Source organism: Leuresthes tenuis, unplaced genomic scaffold (assembly GCF_036924035.1).
Source record: "Leuresthes tenuis unplaced genomic scaffold, fLeuTen1.0.hap1 SCAF_13, whole genome shotgun sequence".
NCBI lineage: Eukaryota > Metazoa > Chordata > Actinopteri > Atheriniformes > Atherinopsidae > Leuresthes > Leuresthes tenuis.
The window spans coordinates 5,777,909-5,798,941 of NW_027325367.1; the positions used below are offsets into that span (position 1 = coordinate 5,777,909).

Genomic DNA, 21,033 nt, shown 5'->3' on the forward strand with positions numbered 1-21,033 from the left:
AATAATTAGAATGTTTATCAGTCACAACAAAATTGCTAAACAAAGATTGCTGCTGTATGCACAAATTAAACTCCAACATGCAAAGAGAAATATATAAACTATCTTCTCTGTACCAGGGATCCTTTAATATGGACTGAGGCAAAAATTACAAATGATAGTTTGTGATAATGATAGGTTTGGTTCAGAAATGTTCTCCAAACTATATAAAAGCCAGTGTCTTGTGACGTTTTGCAGCCGGATTACTGCCAGGCAGGATAATTTGCACATCTGCGGAGGGTCAATTAGTGCCATACAATAACCTATATATAGTAATATACTGTACAAGATTGAGAGCAACATATGCTGCAGTTTAATGGTGTCTTTTTGCAGCGAGACAATCCCAAACAGCATAATCTGCATGTATTACAAAAGTACGTTTCTGTAGCCAAGGTGCTAAACTGGCCTGTTCAGACCAGTCAGTCCAGAAGTCTGGAACAAAATGACACAAAAATACAACAACAGAAGCCTCTGAAAAACATTTAACTTTCAAAAGTACATTAATTGCTCTCCTATGCGGGGTATTAAAAATGAGCATCTGTTTTGTAATATCTATTTGTGATATATGTAGTTTTAATGATTTGAAAAGACCAACTGTGGTTTTTATGATGCATTCCACTGGATTTGGATAAATATTTATTATCAAATAATAAAAATAATCCTTTATTCTATATATCTTGAGTTTCTCAGACCTCCTTGAAGAAATCTTACTGTGACCTGTTTTTTCTGTCCGTAGCCACATATGTCTAAAAGAAATGTGACACAAGTTGAATCAAGAGGATTTTTTTCCCGTCTTTATTCATTTGCTGTTATTCTTGTGGTAAGAAACAAGTATCCACGTACAGATTCAACAGGGTTCACTGTCCAATACAACAACAATCTACAGACATACAGCCACTGAGGAATCACAGCGCCTTCAGCGAAACAGCAAAACTCGTCCAACAATAAAATAAGTAATCCTAGAAAAAACAGCACCAGTTTTTATGAACCTGCGGCCTTCAGGGGAGACTCGTCTCCTCCGTCTCCATGCGGTGCTCTTCATGCATTGGTGACAGTGTGGCACAGGTGATTCCCATTGGCACATTTATTTAAGGGAAAACAAACATCCTAGATATATAGAGTACCCGGACACGAATACGTGATCATGTATAAATATAATACTGATAGGCAGGAGTGAGACATCATCAGGAGGTGAGAGGATCTGTGGTTTTCATGTGCAGCTCAATCTTCCTGCCGAGAAGCACGGCTCTAATAATAATCCCGCTTCATTTTCCTACAGATATACAGAAACATACTCTGACTAGTCTCAGTTATTTTCTGGTCGCTCTGCACAATCTGAGGCCTCATTTATTAAGTGTAAAGGCAGTTAACACTTTTATGTCTACACGCAGAATCAAATTATTCAGTGAACAAGCTGCCAGTGGTAGAAAAGTGTTGACTAAAAGTAGACTTTTTCCTCCCAGAAAGAGACACAACCAGCCCTAAACATTAAATAGTATTTCTGTATCATTTCAATTCAAATCTAGGAAATTCTTTGCGTTTCTTCCCTACTTTTCCTTAAGTTTGTTGTTTTTCTACAATAAATTCCCTAAAAAGACCAGAAACACATAGCAAATGGATTCCGTTAGGGACACAGTTAATTGCTTTGTGCATTAAAGTGACACTGCACTGTTGAACAAAAACTAATATAAACACAAATGAGTCACACATGTTCATCACACTGTAGTTTGTTACCACAGACACCTTCCTGCTGCAGGAAGGGAGCATCAAACGTGTATCGGCCCTTGTTCTAAGTAAAACAAGCTATTTTTAATCTGATCTTTTTAAATGTACGAGAGCAATGAAAGCCACAGACAGACGGAAAGACACATCAGCAAGCTGTTTTGGTCTTTTTGTGGGATTTTTGTTAATGATTAGTATGTTTCAGGCTGCTCAGCCTGCTACATACAGCCTTGTGATCAAAAGCCTGTTTGAGCAAAACTGAATATTGAAAAGGCAGAATTAAATGCACGGCCGTTTTTTGTCTTTTTAGATTTCGATAAATGAGGCCCCAGAGTTTCTTGTTTTAACCCAGGTGGCTCTGAGTGATCTCTCTGGGATGGAAAGACAGCATTTGTCCTCTGTTCATGAGTAGCAAATCACAAAAACCCTTACTGCCATGTTCCATGTGAGCAGAAAGGCAGGGATGGAAAAACATTTCTACCCCTAAAGTGTTTTTTCACTCATTTGCAAGGTCTACAGATCCCACAGAAATGCTGACATTTAATTTTAGTTGGATCAAAACTAACAAGAGACAGCGTATGTTTCCATAACTCCATCCATTGACCTGCTACGTGTCAGGTGAGGCAGAGCGTTTCTGAGATATGTGTCTGTTTCAGTCAGAGGCAGTGAAACTACAACGATGGAAAGGGTCAAGCTGGACTCTGTTCAGAGAGCGTTGCTGTAAGATCGCACGGGGTTAGAAGCAGTTGGATTTCATCACCACACAGCACAGTTCGTCCATTGGAAAACAAAACAACCCACTGTCAGTGGAACCCACGGTGCAGCAGGAAGCCGAGCGGAGTGGGCGGTTTAATCACAAAAAGAATTCACACACATCTTCATATGAGACTAAAGCAATCGTGTCTACAGTGTACTGCATGTTCGCATGTGACAGGTTTGAGAGATATTTAGTTGAATCCAGTTTTACTATTTTTAGATAATTCGGTCGACGTCACTTCAGTTCAAACCATCAAAAAACTGTACTGGTTTTGATCTTTCACAGGTTAGTTTGTTTTTCTTCAAAAGGTGCAAGCGGGGTGATAATGAGCAGACTTTATCAACGTTAGGATGATTAGCTGGAATTTGGTAAAACATTTTAAATTCACAGATAGCCCTTGATCAGATCTCTCTAATTAAACCACAAATTAGATGTGTGACAGCTACTTTGGCTCGGATTTGTCATTGATCATCAGAGTCAGGTCATCACCAATCACAGACTCATGCTTGAATTTATATTCCCGTCTTGACTTTAATCCTGTGGCTGAAAATCAGTGCAGTTTTCCTGGTTGTTCAGAAATATACAAAACACTGAGGCTCGGACGATTGAAGCTCCATCACCCAGTGATTACCAGATACCACTGGAGCGGCCGCCGGGAGGGGCCAGGATCCGAGCCGAGGACCTCTTCGGGATGTGGTCATCAACCTGAGACCCTGAGACAAAAATTCATTCATAGACATTCTTACACTTGGAAAATTGCAACATAAAAATCACCAAAATGTCATGCGTTATTAGTTTCATGCAGGCTACCTGAGAGGCTAAAGGAGGACTCGTGGAGGTCTCGGACTCCCTGGTGCACCCGGGGACAGGACTGGTTTGGTGACTCTCCATCTATGGGGCCCAAACCGAGCTCTTTCTTCATGGTGTTTGCAACCTTAGCCACATCACCAGAGTAGGGATCCCTATCAACCCCTTTATAAGCCTGAGTCTGACACAGAAAGAAGAGAGATTGGGAGTAAATAACAAGCTCTGCAGACATAAACACAGATCAGGGTTGATAACAGCTTTTAAATCAAATCTCCCTAATTTTTTTGATTCTTTTAGTGAGCCGAGTCCAAGAGAATTCATTAGAATAACAGAAAAAGAGTCCGCTGCCATAAAAAACACATGAGCAATATGGAAAATGTTTTTGATAAATTTGGTCACCGCTACATTGTTTTGCTTCTGTAAAGGATGTTATTCTTCTCTTAAAGATACAGTTTGGTTACTAACCCTGAGCATGAGTTCACATGCTGGAGTAATTTAACCCAGTACCTCGATGTGTTAGTCCGGCTTTGGGAAGTTCAGTTTTTAAGATTTCAGTCAGACCAACATGTTGACATGTATTTTAAAAGTCCAAATTAGGTTGGACTGAGACAATAATGTTTTCTCTAGTTTCATGTAAATGTTGTGAATGACTTGGAAATCACTGCTTTCTGTTTTCATCGTCAGAGACATTTACTGCAGCCAACAATGGGATTGTCTTAAATTGATACAAATTTAGGAACTGAGAGTTAATTGACAACTTTATGTGAACACGTGTTCTTAAATTATGGGGATTTAAATGGGTATTTATACCCTCTGAGATTTGAGTAAGTAATAGGACAGAAAAGCAAACAAACAACACAAATTAAATGTGACCAGAGAAGAACCGCGCAGAGCCTGGGATGGAGGACGGTTTGCAGACAGCAGCAGCAGAAAAACAGTGTCGGAGTACAAAGGGAGCATTAGCATTAAATCCTTCATATAGACTGTCAGATCAGTGGAGTCAGACACAACGTGATGAGTGTGTTTGCAGGGGTTCACAGCCAGCTGACGCAGCAGCGGACCACATGAGCCCGGCTGTCCTGCCAGAACGAGGTCTGCATGATTTGATTTGGTCTTTAAAAAGTGAACAGTGAGTGACAGTGAACTCACCTTTTCTCGCTGGACCATCTTCTTGTAGAGGTAGTCGGGGAAAGTGCGCTGCGGGTAGAACTTTCCGGACCCCTCAGCGCACATGAACACGCCGTTCTCACACACCAAACGTCCTCGGCTGATGGTGACCAGAGGAACGCCGTGACAGCGCAGGCCTTCGTACAGGTTGAAGTCGCCTCCCTGCACCTGAGTGCTCACAGAGATCGTCCTGCACATGAAACACAAAGTGCATGAGCAGGCTGTGCACTGAACCTCATATCATTAATCTTTAAATATGACTTTAAATTGAACCTTGTTGCGTCTGGGTCCCAGACCACCACATCGGCGTCAGCTCCCGGGATGATGCGACCTTTGCGTGGGTACAGATTGTAGATCTTTGCCGCATTAGAGCTGGTCACAGCCACAAAGCGGTTCTCATCCATTTTTCCTGTAACCTGTAGATTTTCATGGAAGATGAAAGCAATAAAAAAATATTTTGATACTGAAATAAAGTAAATTTGGGCTGTTTGAATAAGGAAATATAATTATAATTATTACATTATAAATTGGACTCTTTAGACTCTGTAACTGAGTTAAAGTAATGAACATAGTCCCTCGTGTTACCGTCACTGCAGTTCATGTTGAATAAATCATAATGTGTGCACGTACCACGCCCCTCTCCCAAATGACACTCATCCTGTCCTGGACTCCAGCCACTCCATGAGGAATCTTAGTGAAGTCCTCTTTGCCCAGAGCTCTCTGCTTGGTGCTGAACGGACGATGCTCTGATGCCACAACGCTCACAGTGTCACTGAAAATGGAGTAATCGGGTTCCACAACATCTGCTTAAGCCTTTACCTGCCGTGTGAATTTGTTTTAGGAGTACCGGAGCACACTTACTTTCCCAGCAGGCCCATGAGGTAGCTGGGTGTGTTCGGGTCGAGGCGGAGAGGAGGGACGATGACGTGAGCGGCAGCATGAGCCCAGTCCTGGTGGTAATACTGCATCCCATTCAGCACAGCGTGAGCCACTGTGGTCTCAGCGTGGAGCACCTTACCTGGACACACAAAAATTGGCAAAAGAAGACAGTTTATCGTCCTATTTGTGATCATAATCATTGATTTAGCTTATTTTTCACTGGATAAGTAACCCACCCTGCATCTTAGCAGTAGCAATCATGTCTCCAGCGGACATACTGGACACATTCACAAGGTAGATGGGGCAGTGGGCCTGTGATCACAAACAAATTCAGTAACTCATCCAGTGTTGTGGTTATTCATCAACTACAACTCAAGGACAGAGTATTAAAACAAGGTCATTTTTACCCTGTTGGCAATGGTGATGGCCCTGTGAGTCGCCTCAGACTCGAGCTGCGGTCAACAAGACAAAATGACAAGTTTAATAAGAGAAACTGCACCACGTTTATGGTCATGATCCACGATATGCTTATAGGAATATTACATATCATTGAAGACCCGTTACTAGTTATGCATCATGCATAGAAAAAGCTCCATTTAACTTAACATTGCTGAGTTCTTACAGTAGTATACATATTAATAAAATAATAACATTTTCAGACCTTTTCTTCTCTCCATGCATAATATGCCCGAGATTTATATTCTGCGCTTTTTTAACAGTGTAACATCTAAATGAAAATAAACTGTAAAATCACCTCCTCTGGTCGACTGATCTCTATTCCCTCCGGTCCACTGATGCCCAAATCTAGAGCCTCTTTGGCACCCTGAAAAACAAATACAAACACAGTTAAGTTGAAGTTGTTCAAACTTTCCTCTCACATAAATACAGAAAGTCACAGTAATAAAATCATCCTCAGGAGTGATTTTATATCTACTGCATGCTGAGCATCTGCCACTAAAGAAAGGAGAGGACGGTGACGTGATTGTGCACGCTGGTATTTCAGAGTCTACTGTTCACCTCGGCCACCAGCTCTCCGTTTTCAGCGTGGACTCGTGCGATGGCTCCGATATCCTTACAGGTCTGCAGTGTCTGATACAACTCTGAATCCCGGAGCATCATCAAGTCTTTGTAGGCCATGAACATCTGGAAGGAGTTCACCCCATGCTCCCTCACGAGGGTCTCCATCTCGTTACGTACCTGTCCAAAGATCAGAGGTCAGAGGTCATGGATTGGTATTATCGTTAAAACCCACACAGCAAAGTGCTGAAAACATTGTATTAGTAAAGAAAGCAGTGCAATGGGTTATATGAAAGAGAAGCTGTGTGTTTATGGGGGGGGATTTATGTTTGCATATGTTAGTTATATGGAGCATGAAATGATCTCGGTGAGCAGCCAGGATGAGATCACATTAACACATTCCCACACAGACGTTTGACACACACAAAAATGCCTTTATTACACTCAAATTACGGCAAAAGGGAAACTATTGAGTATGTTGTGTTTCACTTGACTGTGATACTGCTCTGCTGTAAATGGAGTTTAGAGTTTTATAAGAAGTCTCAGTGTCTCCACAGAGCAAGAAAAACAGTAAAAGACCCTTCGCATCCTGGTTACAAACCGTTCACCCTGCAGCCCTCTGGAAGACAGATTAACAAACACACTCAATGACATTTTCTTTCCCTGGGCCACCAGTGACCTAAACTCCATCACATGATGCATCTCATCACTGCAAAGCTCTGCAGACGCTGAATAAAAATGTTAAAAATCCTAAATCCCGACAGTTCTGGACTGACATAAAAGTTGCTCCATTTCTGGTCAGATTTTTTAAATACTTTTGCAACAAACAGACTAAAGAACTTAATCTGAAGCACAACAATCAAGATAACATTAATGAAATATGTACTTTTACTGTATTCATTCATTGGCCATCTGACAGAAAATTTCAGCTCCTCCAACATAAAGATTTGAGAGTTTTCGGTCTTTTATTACTGTAAAAAAGAATATCTTTGAATTTGTGACACTGCATTAGCAAATATCACTTTGTGTTCTAACAATGTAAAAAATTAAGACTAATAAAGCTCATACACACTGAATGATTGTTGTGTAGTAACTACCAGGATTGAATTAAAGATAAGCTCAAACTACAATGTATCATGGTGTAATAAGGATATTAAGACCTGCTTGATTATAGACAATCAAGCGTTATTATTATTATTAAATGTTCAATCTGTGTGTGATTCGATGTGGCACATGCACACACCCAGCAGATGATACAGTGCAGACATTAAAGCCAAAGGCTGAATAAGACACACTGACTCATAGAATCTTTTGTGCCCACTGAGCATGAATATTAACCCAGTTCTTGTGAGTTTAATCTAGGTCAAAACACCCTGGATTCATGAAAAGATTTGCATTGTTTACGTTTTATTTGGCAAGAATAATAAAGTGAGAAGCAAAAAGTGAGAGATGAGCTTATGAGTGATATCTATTCTCCTGTTCTTCTGTGTTTATGGTACCTTTGGTCCCCACCAGGTCACCCCGACATGCAGAGCGTAGTCACAGCACGCCTTGGCATCTGCGAGAGCTCTGCAGTTCTCATATGCGTCCAGCAGGGAGCAGTGTTGTTCAGGCAGGACCAGAGCCATAACCATGGTGGTACCACCCATCAGAGCCGCCTAGGTGAGGTGAGAGGGTGACAAGGGGCGAGTAAGGGGGAGGAAAAGCAGAATAAAGAAACACTGATTAGAAAAGAGGACAATGATTCCACTGTAAAGCAAACAGACTCTGTTTGTCTGGTGACAATGGACCTTCCTTATGAGTTCATGTCTCATCATCAAATGATCCTTTATTTACTGAATGTACAAACTGATCAGAGCCACAGGGGATACACAATATCCGCCATTTATGTGACCATAACAATGGATTTTAGCTATGTTGTAAATACTCAAGCGGGCCGGGTGACTAAAAACATCAGTGGTGTCCATGTTTCAGTGTTAAACAGAGAAACACAGTCACTGGTGTTAGAAAAGCACCCGAACCACCTATCTATCGCTCGGACAGATACGTTACAAAGTGTTAGACAAACCAGAGGTTGGTGGGAGCAGATGGCAATGCTGATATATGGTCAAGTTTTGTCTTGTTCATTTGAATCAGACAAAAAATGGCTCGGTGCTGCAGCTAATTATTCCACGTAAAACCACGGAGGAGGAGGATTCGGACGGTGCTGTCGTTTATTGATTTAATAATGTGACCTAATGGATTTCTCTGAACAGCTGAGCATGTGTCAGATTAACCCACCGCTGTTGTGTGTATCCTTCTGTTAATGTTGGCTGCAGCAGTTGAAAGCCACACCCACATGTCACACATGACACCACCGCAGTGCATGTGTGAAAAGGGCTTCAGACTTTCTAAACTTTACGGCTGTTTTTCAAAGATTCTCTGTAGAGGCAACAAATCGGAGAAGGGAAAAAAAGGAAGATTAAATCAATAATGAAGTGGTGGAGAGTAAGGAAGATTAGAGCGAAGAAGAGAGGAAGAGAAGGATGGAGAGTGGTGTGTACGCCTTGCCTGATGGATGACAAATGCACTTTTGTGTAACCATGACAACAGATATTGCTCAGCCATGCCTGTCCTTTGCTTCCACCCTTTTCTTCCTCCTCCTCATCTCTCCATCCACAACTGCGGCAACGAACACCCTCTCAATACACTATATATACACTATATTAAAGTGAGCATTGACTGGACAAAAAGATCATTTCTAAAAGATAAAAAGAACAGAAAGAGGTGGAAAATATTGTTCTCTTCCATCACAGACTTCAAATCATTGTCACAGCAACAACAAAACGGCTGATGTTACCCATGAAATAACACGAGTCACCATCACTTCTACAATATTTCTGTGTCAGACACGGGGGCGGGGCCATCTGTTTTTAAGTGAAAGCTCCACCTGCCAATGAGCTATCAGGTTTCTCATTACCATAGAAACCAGTCTGAACGACTTGCAGAGTCAGCACTGAAGATGGAGGTGTCATTGATCACTGTCAGTGTATGCAAATGTGTGTGTGAGTTTGTGTGTGCGTGAAAGACAGGGGACGGTGGGATTTGGGCTGTCAGCCTGCATGGCCTAAATTAAAATCTATTGCCACTTCAGTCTCTTTCAAGCTGGAATAAAGAATTGTCTGATAAATGTTGACATGTTTTTATGCTCCCTGTTTCCTCTTTGTAGAACATAAGGAACATCCAACTTTAGACTGTTTTAGATGAAAAATCTGCCTCAGAGATGCAAGAAATACAAATTCATCAGTAGCTGGACAATAATATTTTAACTGGTGTAGCTGTAGTGAGCAGAATTAAACTATCAAAAGACATCTTGGAGGATCAGGAGCAATGAGAAGCGTCTTTTCCCTTTTCCTACTATAAATCATTCAGCCAAGCTTCATTTTAACATCGTCTCTGTAAACATGATAAAATATCTCCGTCCAGACGAGGCTCTAACTAAAAACATTGTTTTTGTGTGGATGAGAAGAGCAAACGCAGAATAAAAAGTTGGTTTTGCACAATATTTGCCTTAAAATGGACAAGGCCGAGATTCCAGGTGAGACCCAGGACTAAAGTACAGAAAACGATGGGTCATTTTGCATTTTAAGTAATGTTAGAATGATTGAAAAGGTCTCGGGTTTTAATATCATGTTTTGGTGAATAATTGTAGCAGATGCATAATTTAAAGAAAAGGAACAAAACCAAAAGCTTTCCTGGGTAAATGACTCACATTTCTTTGTTGTGTGATATTGTGATTAAGGTCATAATATTCCTCACATTTTTTAAGCTGATTATCAGGGAGCAGTGATGGTCATGTATGCATGGACAGGAACAATTTAAATTAGGGGGGGTGTATTATAATAAAACGCCCTCGAGCATCTGAGGGTGACACATAAACCACAGACCCCCCCCAAACCTTACTGTGAAAATAATTCCCCCAAAAAGGGAGCAGGGAGGTTGGTTTAAGGAGACACACACAGCAGGAAATTACTCTGTGAGAAAAATCTTTCATACTGAATGTATTAAAGAGGGAGAAGACTCTGTGTGTGGGTAAGTCATGATGTGAGAGGATGAGAAGGTCTCTGTATGTTAGACTGTGAAAGGCCACCAGTGTCAGACAGATTACTTCAGCAGCTCTCTGATCAGCCTCTATCAGCACCACTCATACCTCAGCTCACCTTCCTCCATCCCCTCCTCCCTTCATCTCTACAGCCAGCAGAGACATTAAAACGGTCCCGACAGAGTTTGACTGAATTCTAATTCAATGGATGTTACTGATCCACTGACTGTGGATAACAATGACAACAGATCAAGCTATGGTTTCATGTATTGTATTAGTATCTAATTAATTTAAGGGATATAACCAGCCCTGATGTCATTTTATTATTACATTTTCATGAGAGTGTAGTTTCTAAATGACATCCTCACTGGTAAACTGTGTAAGGCTGAGAGTATACACGCTGTGTGGGTATTCATCTACCTGTCTGTTTAGTAAACAATTATTGGCTTATTTTTCAAAAGAAACAAGGATTCAGACCTGTGACACCACAGTCCTTTAGTAACGATGAGGTGTGGAATCAGCAGGCAGAGATCTAAGCTCTCCCACATAACTCGGTCACATAGTTTATTCTGTAAAAATACTGCAAAGAAAGGAATGTTGTGCATTACATGAGTCAGTATCAGGCGCCTGATCAATGATGCAAATGAAGCGACGGCATTCCCTATTATTCAAAGAGCGGTGCAAATGTTCACCCCTAATTTTTGTACCCTGGTGTTTGAAAACTAAAACTATAATCACTGACTAACGTCCCCAAGGGAAGAGGAAGGAAGGAAAAAGAGAAAAGGGGGTCACAGCGTTACAAAACAGTGGGGGGGTGGTGCTGTGGGAAATAGTTTTGGGGTTCATCAAGATTGCACGTGAGTTGTTCCCATGGAAACATGGTCAGCATTGGGACAACACAATGCCACTGTTAGCACATAGCTTCAGACAGGCAGACATTTCCACACTAGGAGTGGGGGTTAGTTGCCATGGCAGCGAGGGAGGTTGGTAAGGGATGGTAACCGGGGAGGGTGGTGGGGGTTGCTGGCACACAGACGATTCAATCTTTCTCAAATTCCTCTCTACACACATCAGCTGGCGATGAATTAAACTCAGGCTTCATTTCACTAAGCTGCCGCGTAGAAAAGTCCCCGCAGTTAATACAATTTGTAACAAAATGTTCCAAATGTTCTGGCAGTGTGAAGCGGATGAAAGATACTAAACACGCTTTGGTTCTTCGAAAGAAAATCCGTCAGTTTTTACTGAGCAGACAGAAATGCAACATGTCAGACTGGGTGGGAAATAAATATGAGAAATAGAATAATATAATATCAGGTTAAATGGTGCAGCTGATCGCACTAGAGTGGATGAATATATAAGCTACTAATATTCTACTCAAGTGATCCAGTTTGTCATGAAACAAATATTCAGTCAAAACACTTGTAAGGAAACTCCCTCATCCATCCACAAGGTGTTCAGTGTGGGGACCACACAGCAAAGCATTAGATAGGTGACCATGAAGATTGCCTTTAAATGCTTAACTGATATGAATAAATAGATCAAAGAGGTGACTTTGAAATGGTTGAAAAGATGGCGTCAAAAAGGTGGTGTCATATTCACTGTAAATAACACCCAACTAAGCCTCCAGGGATAAAAAATGATGCCAGGCAAGATCAACACATGCATACCACTGCAGGCAACAACTACAGCCCCGCTTTGTGAATTTGAAAGTCTCCTAATTATTAAATCCTCTCTCTTCTGAGTCTCAGGGGTTTAGTGAAAAACATGGAGATCGGCGATGGAAAACGATCTAACAAAGCAGATAAAATGAAAACCGAACAGCTGTGTGTGTGGAAATTGAAGTCTTGCTTTCAACCATAAGCCACCAACAGCTGCTTTCTTCCTGAAGGACCAGCATGAAAACGTGTGTGGTCATAAGCCTCGATGAATAAAGGCAAGAACTGAACGCAGGGGTGAATATTTGACTTAAGACAAGACAGAGAGAGAAAGAGGGAAAGTATGTCAGAGCATTACAGCTGTCTCCGGACTGTGTTTAATCACAGGCAGGCCTACGCATGTGTGTGCGTACCTTGGTCCCGCTGTAGAAGTCTTCCTGGATGCTGGCGTTCATGAACGTCTGCTGCAGATGCACGCTGGTGTCGATGCCGCCCGGCAACACCAGCTTCCCCGAAGCATCGATCACCTTAGCCCCACCCGGTATCATCAGCTCCTTTCCAACCTGCCAAACAACACGAACAAACAACTTTACATACATGTGCCACAGCACATATGAGATGGTCAGTGTTCTTTTAACGAAGTCCATTAACGCTTACTGAGTGGATCTTTGAGGACAAACCTTTATTCGTTCCACAAGGAGACCTTTAGGTTTAATGTGAAGCTATAGGACTGATGTTGATGGTAAAAATATTAATTTAAGCAGATTTTGGGGTTAGTTTCATTACTGATAAAATAAATAAATGGACTTGTTTTATGTTGGAATGCAGCATTTTTAAAAATTAAAACTGTTGCTGGCGAAATACTGGCAAAATATATGAGTCGGAGCACAGCTGAGCTTCCAGGTTTCTGAGTCAAATACATCCTCTTCAAATAAAGTGATACTTATCTCCATGGCAACACTCTGTGAGCTAATTATAGTGTTGCCTATCCTTGCCACAGAGTTTGCAGAGTGGTTAAATCCCTTCGTAATGTAGCGTTGTGCAATGTGAGTCATACCGACAGCTATAGACGCGCTGGACAGTGAATGTGTGTTACAAAAACTAAATATAGCTTGAATATGTGCTCGTGATGTGTAAGAGTGTGCGTGTAAATGTGGTGTACCTGCTGAATGATGCCGTTCTCTATGTACACATCTGCTTCCTGGGTGAAGTCATCATTGACCACCTTCCCTCCCTTGATGAGGATACGCATGGACCCCATGTTAGCAGCTATAGTCCTACAAGAGAAGAAAAATGCAAAAACGTAAGACATGAAAGATGAACACGGACAGCTCCATGATTTGTTTTCCACTTTCTTTAAACAAATGCATTTTGTTGTGATACGTCCAAGACAGTTAGCCAGAAAACTGCTGCTCCTCTCGATATGGGCTCAAAATCGTTTGAAGATAACCAAACAGTAGCTGGACAAAGAAAAGCTAAATAAAGACCCGAGTAAACCGAACACCAAGTCAGTCTTTTCTGATCTTAAACGATTCACAGGTCACTCACAGACGGTGCTGCCTCTGATCACTCGGTGGTAAAGGGGACAGATAATCCATAATCAGATGTAACTAATGGACTGTGTAACGTGCACTTTTGCTGCGTCATGCATTACAGCCTCACTCACATTTTCTGTCTCTTCGTGTCACAAGAGAAAACTTCCTCCAAGCTTTTATTATGAAATATTAAGTGGAGAATTCATAATTTACGAATCTATTTCACTATCTGCAGGACTAAAACAGAGTCTGCACGCACCGAAGTAAAACTCAGTGTACCAGCTGACATACAAACCACTCCACCTGCTGACGTTATCGAATTAAAACAGAAAGAAGACGCAGTACAAACAGATTGGCAGGGTCATCACTAACATCAGACATGTGATTAAGAGCCTGTTTTCTAAAGCACAATGAATTTGAATGACTCCACAAGCCACTAATTAACATAAATTCAGGTATTTCTGCTGTATGAGCACATACATCATGATTAAGGTTGCATTACAATACACATACAGTAGTTTGATCAACTCTTCACAGGACTGTGTATCGACTAAAAGATTAAGATCATTGGCTCCATTTTTAGTTGTGTGATTCTGCAAAACGTTCCTAAAAGTCCAAACAAATATCCTGCTGTAACCATTTAGCTTCACCTGCACCATTAGCCTAAACCGAATGGGATCAACAAACTAAGACGTTCCTCTACAAACATGTCTCTGTGTGTATGTGTGGATTCTGCATGGATGGCTGTGTGCAATGTGTTTGATGGCAGAAGACAATGGCCTCCCAGTCACACAGAATCAACTCAATGAGATGGTGGAGAATAGAAAGAGGAAGGAGAGGAGAGAAGAGGGGAGCGACAGGGGGAGAAAGAGGACAGTGAACAGAATAACGAGCAGAGAAAATATCCGGAGCCTGAAATTTGTAACCAAACCAGATGAGAGATGAATAAGAGGTGGCCGTGAACACTAAGATGTTAACCAGTGTGCCTGATTCCTGAAATACATGATTATCAAAGCTACTAATACTCTGTAGTATTAGTAGAGCATTGCATGGAAATCATTTCAAATGAGACCAGAATCTGAGCTTTAAGAAGGGGTAAAAGGAGGGTTGAAAGCATTATCAGAGAATTCAAACAGCTGGAGGCGAAAGGATCGAATGTGGCAACAGAAAGAAATTAATCTACAACTTCTTCTAGAAGAAGAGGGCCGATGATGCAGAGATGAAGCCTAAAGTGGTTGTGATGAACATGATGGTGTGCCGTATGGAAAGCAGTGGCCTAAGGGCCTGGCAGCCACAACAAAAGACTGGTTTCCCCGGAGATGTGAACTGGAGTGCTTTCAGTGAAAAAAACACCCATCCTCACACAAACAACTTCATACAATAAAGCTCCAAGTCTAATTTGCAATTTCAACTTTGGTGGTTTCACAAGTCATTTCCAGACATGCACAGTCGTCCTTCATGATGTTCTGAAAGGGTGGCAACGCCGCAGCCCTGATTCCTGATATTTTCCAGCATGTTACCTCGTAAAATCTCTAGAAAACTGAAAGCATTAAGGTAGCAGTTAATCCTCCTAAGTAAAAGCTGCTGCTTCAAACTCTTTTGCGATGACCTGCATGCTGCTTTCCTTTTGTTTGCTACTGTGGATGCACTCAGATACATGTGGTACGGACAGCACAGCAAAAACAGCCGTCGAGGAGACTCATCCGGCATTCCCAACATGCTGTAACGGAAGCACAGATTTCCACCATTTACTTTTGCGTCACCTTCCCTAAACAGAAGCTAAACCTGCTGCTGTTCGTGTCTGTTTTTGATTTACTATCTCAGTGGGAGTCCATTAATTAATTAGCCAATCAACATGGAAATAACACAAAAGGCAGCAATGGCGGAAATCATTTTATAAGAAAAACAAGCTTCTTTAATGTTTTGACAAATGACATACATTAGGTAAAAAAATGACACAATCAGCTGCTCATAATTTCAGAGGTTAAAAGATCTGTCTTAACTTACTGCTCGGTCACTTCCATGAGTTGCTCATAACCCACATCGTGCTCTGCTCATTATATCCTGTTTTCATGTCCACATGTGCAAAGAAAACCTCTAAAATAGCAGTTTGCAGTCTTTCCTTTATTCATCTTGTGCAGGCTGAAGCAAATATGAGAAAATGAGTGAGTAAGAGCGTTCAAAAAGAGAGTGAACTGGATAGTGAGAGAGCGATGTCTACATCAAAGTCTGGCCTCTACAACGTATATTTAAAGGCTGAGGCTGCTGCTGTCACCATTTTCCAGTCAGCTCTGTCCAAACCCACGCTGATGATTGACTGTGCGCATGGGAACGGGAGCGCTGACTAAACAGACTGCTGTCAGTGAACAATGCAGGCTTTGTGCGCTGGTGAGGACAGTAAAGCCAAAGGAAATTAAAGTCAACTTATATTATTGACACTTTGGACGGTGACACCCTTAAAACTGACATGCACACACCGTCCCAGAGCTGTCCCAGAGAGCGCTGACTGGGTATCCTTCGATATTTCAATGAACCATTTGACTCATTCTTAGTGCTTATAGCTGCAGTCCATGCATGTACAGTAACGTGCGGTTTTGGCACATGCGATTGTCTGTAAACGAGGGTTCACACAGCCTCTTGTTAAATTTAGCCTCTATTCTGATTTCCCAGCATTTGCACAGTTGGCGCTGTGAGCGCCCAGTGGAAGTCACAACAAACCCGGGGGGGGGCACAGATGTCCACGCAGTGCCCCACATACATCATCTGATGATGAAATTTACATCACCCTGACCCCGGTGCACCCTCACATTCTCACAGACGCAGACGGTATATCAAGCAGAAGATTCCTCAATGCTGCCTTTCTGCAAGCGGCGTGCATTCCTGAACTTCAGTAAATCCAATCCACAGGGACAGACATGAATTCATCTCCGAATTTAAAAATATATATATATATTTTGGGTTGCTGTATCAGCCTGAAGAGATCTGACAGCGGAGATGTGATGAGACATGAAGCGCCACGAGGAGCTGTGATGCAGCATGAAATGTACGAGCTCACTACCCTGTATTACCACCTTTACTTGACCCGTTAACTAAGTATTTATATAATAATTTACGAAGATGGATGTTTGAAAGGTTTTATGAGTAGTGGCACGTGCAGAAACCCAAAAGCAGCTGGTTGCAGACCACAGAACCAACACTGACAAAGCTGTGAGATGCAGCCAGACCGAAGTCTTTTTTCTAAATGAATAGTTTGACTTTCATGTCCTCCTTGCTCTACCCTCCCTCTGCCGCTCCAACACCTCTGGGACCTCAGCTTCATTTTGTTGTACAGTTTGTAATGTGAAAAACAGGCACTCCAGCTGATTTGTGGCCATTTTGTTCTGGTTTTGGTACTGAGTGATTCTCCGGTTTTAAACCTCGACCTGTCGTCTGTTTGTGAATTTACATGTTCGATCTAGAAAGATATGAAGGTATGAATATATGGCGTTAGATTGTTAATTGTGACGGGACTATTTCCAACTCTTTAAGTCACTGAGGTTGTTATTACATTCATTATTATTAATTATTACACAACAATAAGCTGTTTTCCTCTCTAAAGAGGAAAAAGGACCATCTGGTGTGGCATCACTGTCTGTATTCATATATTAAAATCCTCAAAGACCACCAGGTTAAAAAGAAGCATCAGTGCACGTCCACACAGAGGGTATAACAGACAGAAACACACACCAGGCAGCATTTCTCTCCACCCCAGGACCAGCTGCTTCAGCAAACACACACACACGGACAAATGCCCCCTTAAGCACACACAAACAGATGCACAAAGCGAGTTCACTAACTCACAAATACCTTATAAACACACACAATTTAACATACATACACACAGCAAGACACACCCTCATCATACGGTTTGTAAACGGGGAGATGATTAATTATAAATGAGGGACAGACGGCAGAATTGATTCAGACTCACTATGTCATGTCATCATAATGACACATTCACAACATGATCAAATCAAAGACAACAAGAATTCATTTTCAAAAAGATCCACAAATCAGTTCAATCTTAAACGGTCATAAACAGACAATGTGGTCGGAAAATTAAAAGAAAGAAAAAGACAGTAGCTGCGGACATCCTTAGGTGTCTGTTTCTGGGTGTGTGAAGGCTACATGTGTGCTATGGAAATAAAAGTGTGTGTGTGTTGATGTGTGAGTGGACAGCTGCTGACTCCTGCCTGATCTGGACAGTAATCGCCATGGGGATGGACGGTGTGTTGTGTACGCTCATGTGTGACAGTCAACATATATATATGCGTGTGTGTGTGTGTGTGTGTGTACGAAGGAGCTATTTTAAAAGCCAGACCAAACGTGCATCACACAAATTTACAGCCGTTCGGTGATAAGAATAGACATTAAACACACACACACACACACACACACACACTGAGTGATGCTTTAATTGGGTGCGGCTGGAGGTTCATGGATGAAGAAGCCATCAGTGGATCACACGTGAATAAATAACGTACATTAACATGAGGATCTGCACAAACTGGGGCATCACTCTGATGATCAGCTGCATGAATTACTACAACTGGGTGTTTTCGTTTAGCGTAGGCAAATTTTCATTCAGACGAACAGCCTTTTTTTTCTGTTTTCACAGTATTTCTTCCTCAGTCTGACCTTCACCTTTAGCCTGATGCACCCTTTGACCTGTACTCTCACAACAGGCATAAACATCAACTTCTCATGAGACGAGAGGATATCCGTGACCTTTACAAAGCGCATCCACGCTGCTCAATGGAAGAAACTATTCGATCTTATTCACACCACGATATCTGTAAGCATGTAATAAACATGCACAGTATACAAATGCAGCCTGTGCACCATGGGCCTATTGTTTCAAAGTAGAATATGAATCTCACAGCTGTGCTTTGATTAGTAACAGAAGTTGTAATGGAATCTGAGGCCTCCTTTAAATTCTGATATTTGCTTCTAGACACATTGTACTTAAAATACAGTAAATGTTAAAAAAACATGAGAAAACCTGAACTATGCAGAGCTTAAAAGGGGTTTTTATGCAATGATGCACTGCATATCTGACCAATATGACCCCGTCCACAAAACTATGGTGTTCAGAAACTAGAGTGCATTAGTACCCAACTAGCTAAGCATGCAAACTAGCTATGCACCTTACATATAGTTAGCTAACTCAAGCTGAAGCTTGAGGATGCACTCACAAAACTGCAGATAGTGGATATAAAAGTCCCCCCTTTCCCATCCTTCAACGTTCTGCTCCTTGTGCATGTGGAGCCACGTTATCAGCAAAGCATTATTTATTCTACATCTGCAAGGCAACAAAATAAACATTTTTGGTTCAGTCAAAAGAAACTTTCCATTTGTATAGTTAGTGTGAAACATGGGCACAACTCCAGCGTCTCAGAGGAGAGAAAACTGCTCATCATGACCACTTCCGTCTTTAGTTTGAATAAAACATCATGAATGGCTTTGAGAAAAGCTGACGTTTACACCCCCTCAATTGTGTTCATTCAGACCAGATATAAAACACTATTTCTGAGCATTTCCAAGCCTTAATATCTCCAGTCTGTTATCAGTCCACCAGGTAATGAAAATTCCTGATATAGTGATCAAATTCTCTTTCCCCACGCCAGACTCCTGGCCAAGCTAACCTGCTTCATTCTTTGTTCATTTTTCAAGAAAAATCAGTCTTTCTCTGTTGCAGCTTCTTAAAACAAAAATGTGTGGATTTGCTCCTTTAAATGGTTGGATTGAAGTCTAAAGTCATTATATTGAGCTTTTGGATGCTCCAACAGATGTTTTATTTGCCTGAAAACGTCCGTCTTCAGTCAAGACAACAAATGGTACATCTATCCAATCGATATTGAAAATAATAACTCTGTAATCTGATTAACAGATTTGAGATATTCACTAAAACAATGTACCTACTGTCACGATCAAATCACTTAACGCACATGAGAGGAACCGCTATAGACACAAATAACCTCCCTGCTTGTTTCTGAATGGGTGCTACCAGGAGAAGAACATGTACACTCCCGTGCACACAGAATAGGTTGCATTGTGCAAACCACTGCACCCCAAAAATAACTGCCATGATGTAATTAAATATTTGAAGACTTTACAGTAGAAGATATATTTAAAAACTATGCATCTTTAATCAAAGACACACTATGCATGCCAACTGGTTCACGGTTTAATTAGGATTATTTTTAATGTATTCAGCTCATTATGCTACACTTCAAGGATCCCCTAAAGCACTCTTGAAGATCCTCAAACATCCTGATACACAAAAACAGCTCAGATCTGCATGCAACCCCCGCCCTCCCAAAAAACTGGGATTTACAATCACCTGCTCCCATTTTGTACCCAGACACAGAAATGACCATGGACTGCACACACACACACATACACAGAGGCCAGCCTTGTTTGTATGCATGACGGATAGACCCTCACCATCATCACCGTGTCTCAATATATTTGGCAGAAATGAGAATAACCTACAAACATGACCAACTTACATAACAGGCGACGCACACTCCTACAACAAACACTGCCTTCTTGCACTAATGGCACGCCAAATACACGCACACAATCACTCTTGACACACACTCACATCTCACCCATATTTCGTCGCCGACAGGCTCACGATCCTGTTTCAACGTGCATTTTTTTCGCCAGATATATGTGAAATTCATTCATTTATTTCCAATTTGAATGAATTAATTCACAATTGAATGCACATTTTGAAAAATATATATATATGAATGGACAATTAGAATTTAAAGTAAGCAAGATAAATCTCACAAGCATAAACGTAATATACAGCAATAAAGGCAAATTTAACGGTTACAACCCAATCGTTACTTTTGTTTAACGACGTTTAATACCTAGTCTAATTCATTTTAAGCCGTACACTGGAGGTTAATTCCCTATATTTGCATAACAGCTTCTAAATGGTAAAACAAACACAACCTGTCATCCTGATTTCTGTCTATTTACCCTTTCTTTGCAGATTCCAACACCCTCCTCGATAGGTGCTTCTCTCCGTTGCCCAGCACTAGCTGAGTGCGTGAAGACAGCTGGCACTGCTCGAGCCTCAGATGCTTCTTCGCCAACGGTCCGGCAGCAGCCAATCAGGAGCCGTCCGACCCAGAGTAACAGAAAATGTGACCAATTGGAGAGCAGAGGCGAAGGTGTTGCCCTCACTCAGAAGACAGGGGCGTGTCTGTTGCCTCGAGAGACATGCTGCATTCTAATGTTGTCGGACATATGACCGTCGATGCGGATCATATGTACGACAGAGGGAGTGTAATTATGGTGTATATACCATTCAATCATTAATAA

General features: G+C 41.5%; 2 protein-coding genes across 2 annotated transcripts in view; one reads left to right on the top strand and one right to left on the bottom strand.

The window, feature by feature from the left end:
• pbk (PDZ binding kinase) overlaps nt 1–21,033 on the top strand; it is a 147,819-nt gene that overhangs the window by 58,279 nt on the left and 68,507 nt on the right. The window lies entirely within an intron of this gene.
• LOC140267347 (dihydropyrimidinase-related protein 5-like) lies at nt 821–20,765 on the bottom strand. Its single transcript, XM_072362596.1, has 14 exons — nt 20,689–20,765; nt 13,284–13,398; nt 12,535–12,684; nt 7,885–8,043; nt 6,386–6,565; nt 6,123–6,191; nt 5,776–5,820; nt 5,605–5,680; nt 5,351–5,507; nt 5,120–5,261; nt 4,763–4,905; nt 4,472–4,679; nt 3,326–3,503; nt 821–3,228 (listed from the first exon to the last, which is right to left on the bottom strand). Exons 2-14 carry the CDS (start codon nt 13,380–13,382, stop codon nt 3,143–3,145), a joined length of 1,692 nt encoding a protein of 563 aa, XP_072218697.1. The 5' UTR covers nt 13,383–13,398; nt 20,689–20,765; the 3' UTR covers nt 821–3,142.